This window comes from Micromesistius poutassou (assembly GCF_964030765.1).
Source record: "Micromesistius poutassou genome assembly, chromosome: 11".
NCBI lineage: Eukaryota > Metazoa > Chordata > Actinopteri > Gadiformes > Gadidae > Micromesistius > Micromesistius poutassou.
Window position 1 is genome coordinate 221,164 of NC_140281.1, and position 5,000 is coordinate 226,163.

Genomic DNA, 5,000 nt, shown 5'->3' on the forward strand with positions numbered 1-5,000 from the left:
TCAGGACAAGACAAGGCAGTCACAGAGTGTGTGATAATCAATAAAAACGTTTTTCAAAAAATATATATATATATATATATATATTATTATTTTTTTTTCGGTACATACCGAAATGAAACTGAAAAATTTCTGTATGAATGAGTATCGTTACACCCCTAGTTTGAGCACATACGGGAAGGCGACGGTGAGCAGGTGAAAAACAGTTGAAAGCAGTTCCTCATCAGCACTGCTCAAGATTTGCGTCAGTATGTTTAACAATTAATCCAGAATGAATGATTAATCTTCCCCCAATTAAATACCGGTTTTGGCCGAAGAATGCAATTTCCTGTCTGATTTGTATGAGCCTGAATCCCCAGACTTTTTATAATATTTCACTGCTGCTGCGTGTGAAATATGACCGTTGCTGCAAACATAATCCTAGCAATAAGCTGTGGGACTTTGTTGAATGATTATTCCAATAACATGAGGTTGCTCCTGGAGCTTCTGGCCGTGGTTCTGCTGAGCCTGCTGGAGAACCACCAGGTTCTGCACCACCAACATGACACACATTCTCCAAGATTACCTTGATTTGATTTATTTCTGGATCAAGACGCTAAAACAGTAATCCAAAGGACGACATGCAAAAGTGAAACGCTTATTTCCAGCACGGCCCTTGGCATATCTTTCATCGTCCGTATTATCCATGTGGATATTTTATTTTATCATCTTGTTCACGTTGTATGTGTATGCACTGTGACTTTGTACTTCCCCTGGGGGACGCGATAAAGTATTCATCCGTCTATCCATCCTCCCCGGCGCCCCCCTCTCCTACCTTGTACTTGTGGGGCAGGCTCCAGCCATACGCCTGCACCCGGCCGTCCTCCTTCTGGACGTGGGCCTTGACCTGTTGGTACTGGGCCCTCTTCTGCTCCCTCCTGGACACCGCCGTGTCTGCAGCCGCCCTGCGGGACACGCGTGAACATAGCAGCTCAGCGGAGATGGTCCACCCCAAAACAAGAGGCAGAATGCATTTAACACCCCCCCCCCCCCCCCTTTTTAAAAAAGCTTGGAATCGTCCATTACTCTAGTGAGTTAAGCGTTGAAGAATCATTAATACCTCTGGAATGAGCTACAGCAAAAAAAAAAAAAAATGTGAAGCTGAAATCATACACTTCTTTAAAGTCCCGCTTGATAATAACGGTGTCGATATTTGTGAATGTTGTAGTCGGCCTCAGAGTCTCCTCATTTGTTTGTGTTATTTGACGTATATTTGTTCCAGGGCCCTCTTGTAAAAGAGACTCCCATGGTTATCACGAAGAACAAGAAAATGTCCTTATTTTTTTTTCCAATGAAGATAACATTGAATGTATCAGAAATACAGCGTGGACATTGTTAACGTGGTGAATGACTATTCTAGCTGGAAACGAGAGGCCCATTCCCCCCCGCCACCATCACCATCCTGTGTTCTAACGGTACCGCGTTCAGCTCATCGCGTTGAGAGGCTAACAGGGGTGACGAGAAAACCCCTCGTGAGCACCGCTGAAAACCGTTGAATCAAAGTGTGAGTTTTCATGGAAATCATGAAACGAAGTCTGAGACAAGCCCACACTTCTGAACGGCAGCGTAAACGCCCCCCCGGGGGACTCACTCCTCGTTCAGGAAGTCGAAGGCCTTGCTCTTGTCGCTGGGCAGCTGCTGCAGCGTGCTGCTCTTCTTCTTCACCGTGGGCTGCACCTGGGCGCTCGGCGCGTTGTACTTCAGGTTGACGGGCGCCTCGCCCGCCGGCTTCTTACCCGCGCCGCCCGACGAGCTGAACAGACGGCTGAAACTGGAGGCGTTAGAGGGGGGGGGGCGGGCCCAGGGAGGGAGGGAAGGGAGGGGGGCGGGGCGGGGCCAGGGAGGGGAGGATAGGGGGAGGGGCCAGGGAGGGTGGGAGGGGGCGGGGCCAGGGAGGGGAGGATAGGTGGAGGGGTAGGGTCGGGTGAGGGTGAGGGCGGGGCCAGGCAGGGAAGGGGCGTGGTCGGGTGAGGGAAGGGGAGGGGCCAGGGGTGGAAAGGGGAGGGGAGGGGAGGGACGAGAGAGAGAGAGAGAGAGAGAGAGAGAGAGCACAAACAGAGACAGACATATAGAGGGGTGGACACAAAGCAGCAGCCACGTTGACCGGGGGTTCACACACAAGATGATGTCGGGTTCGGGTTTCTTGTTCCGTTTTATATTCCGTTTAATAAATCTTTCTCGCCTGTAGCGCTTTGGGACTTTGCTCCAATGAGAAGCTCCTTATAGGATCACTTTGTTATTACAAGCCAAGATGCATTATATTTAAAATAAGTTTGAATATTCATAATTTGATTATTATGAAGAGATTCCCAACTTTCTCTTGCTGCGTTTCATAACTTGCCTCATAACTTGAGTCCCACTGCCTCTCTCTGGGACCAGTGGAGGCACTGGTCTCCCACTGCCTCTCTCTGGACCAGTGGAGGCACTGGTCTCCCACTGCCTCTCTCTGGACCAGTGGAGGCACTGGTCTCCCACTGCCTCTCTCTGGGACCAGTGGAAGGCACTGGTCTCCCACTGCCTCTCACTGGACCAGTGGAGGCACTGGTCTCCCACTGCCTCTCTCTGGGACCAGTGGAAGGCACTGGTCTCCCACTGCCTCTCTCTGGACCAGTGGAAGGCACTGGTCTCCCACTGCCTCTCTCTGGACCAGTGGAAGGCACTGGTCTCCCACTGCCTCTCTCTGGACCAGTGGAGGCACTGGTCTCCCACTGCCTCTCTCTGGACCAGTGGAAGGCACTGGTCTCCCACTGCCTCTCTCTGGACCAGTGGAAGGCACTGGTCTCCCACTGCCTCTCTCTGGGACCAGTGGAGGCACTGGTCTCCCACTGCCTCTCTCTGGACCAGTGGAAGGCACTGGTCTCCCACTGCCTCTCACTGGACCAGTGGAAGGCACTGGTCTCCCACTGCCTCTCTCTGGGACCAGTGGAAGGCACTGGTCTCCCACTACCTCTCACTGGACCAGTGGAAGGCACTGGTCTCCCACTGCCTCTCTCTGGGACCAGTGGAGGCACTGGTCTCCCTATGGGGATCTGACGGGGAGCTAACGAGGGAGCGTCTCCATGGTAACCCTGACCCAATGATTTTATTGATAATAAATATCATCTTCAGCCTTTTGCGCTCCACTATCTCCGCGCTATTTCCATCGTTGTGACGACCGCAACAGAAAGCCGGCCCGATGTGGCGGACTGACATCGGAGCCGGTCTCCAGCGGTGGCGGTGGGGGGTCGCGGGGGGGGGTCAAGGCTGTACGGGGTCATGGGGGGGGTCAAGGCTGTACGGGGTTAGCGCTGTACGGTTGACCAGGCGGTTAGTAGACAACACAGCGGGACTAGCTGTCTCCACGAAACCTCCCCTGCATCTGACCCTCTGTACTTTAATACACACTGCAGTCATAGGTTATACAATATGATGTAATACGTTATAATGTGATGAAACACGGTGTAATGTGATCTATTATCTTATATTACAGTCATAGGTTATACAATATGATGTATAATACATTATAATGTGATGAAACACGGTGTAATGTGATGATCTATTATCTTATATTATATAATATGTTATAATACGTTATCATATGATGAAATACCCTATAATATAATATGTTACACGTAAAATTATGAAATATGCTATAATAAAATCTAAAATGTTACAAGTTGAATATATGTAATAATATGATATCATACAATATAGTATGAGGAAATGCGTTATGATATCATGTGATATGTTATAATATGATTTGATACATTATAATAAATCATAAGATGGTAGAAAATTATATAATATGATATAATACGTTGTAGCAACATAAAAATTTTAATAGAAATTGCTCTTATGCATCATAGAATAGTTCCTGTCTATTAATGGACCAATCAAATCCTCTCTGCTGTCCCCCCCTCCCTCACCCCCCCACTCCCCCCCCCACCCCCAACACACCCTCCCCAACACACCTCCTGCCCAACAGACACACACAGAACACGAGGCAATAGAGAGGGGCATGGGGAGGGGGGGGGGTGAGGGAACGGGTCCAGAGAACGAACACACACACACACACACACACACACACACACACACACACACACACACACACACACACACACACACACACACACACACACACACACACACACACACACACACACACACACACACACACGCATTTTAGCAGATGATTCCACACATGAGACGTGACCAGGTCCCCTGGCTCGTGGGCCGGGTCAGAGGGTCACAATCTGCTCTTTAGCAGAACACAGCTGCTGGTTCACGGTGCCATGTCGTTCACAGGTACGTCATGCATGTAGAACTCAAGAATCATTTGCACTACAACATGACCACTTTCTCAAACATTTGGTCCTAGAATTTGGCAGCTAGAGATGCTCTATGTTTTCATGATTAAAGTCCCCACTAATACGCTGTACCGCGGTTAGTTCATTCCGTTAGTAGTTTCCCGCTATGTCTGTATTCAGTTAACACGTTTGTCATTAGGTAGCACTAGTCATTGTCGTAGCAGCTAATGCGACTCCAAAAAAAAAATACTTGATAGCAAAAGAAGTCCCATTCCTCCACAGAAACCGAGCACACACACACAACCAACCACCCCACAAACAACCACCCCACAACCACCCACCCACCCCACAACCACAACCACCCCACAACCACAACCACCCAATCCAAACTCATTCCCAGTCCCACGCAGTGAGAGAGAGAGCCACGGTCGGGACAGCGGTGTATGTTAACTAACACATTTGTGATTTTTGAATCACAAATTTGAGACGCAGATGAAAAATGGCCAATTAAATGTAAGTAGGCACGTATGTACTATGTGTAACTAACCCGTGCCAGTAGCGGGCAGTGAACATTACAATGGTTCTGTCAGTGAATGTCATTTTGTAATTTTTCGTCAAATATTTTGACGATTTTGCACAAGTGAGAGCAAAGCAACACTTTGATATAAGCCCCTCCCC

At 48.9% G+C, this 5,000-nt stretch overlaps 1 protein-coding gene across 1 annotated transcript in view; it reads right to left on the bottom strand.

Moving 5' to 3' along the window:
- The window catches only part of LOC311355823 (C-Jun-amino-terminal kinase-interacting protein 4-like), a 44,191-nt gene that overhangs the window by 12,217 nt on the left and 26,974 nt on the right, over positions 1-5,000 (bottom strand). Inside the window, exons 13-14 of the mRNA XM_084475651.1 lie at positions 1,628-1,807; positions 812-941 (exon numbers count right to left, since the gene is read on the bottom strand). Of these exons, the coding sequence (XP_084331777.1) occupies positions 812-941; positions 1,628-1,807 (310 nt within the window). The remainder of the gene's footprint in view (positions 1-811; positions 942-1,627; positions 1,808-5,000) is intronic.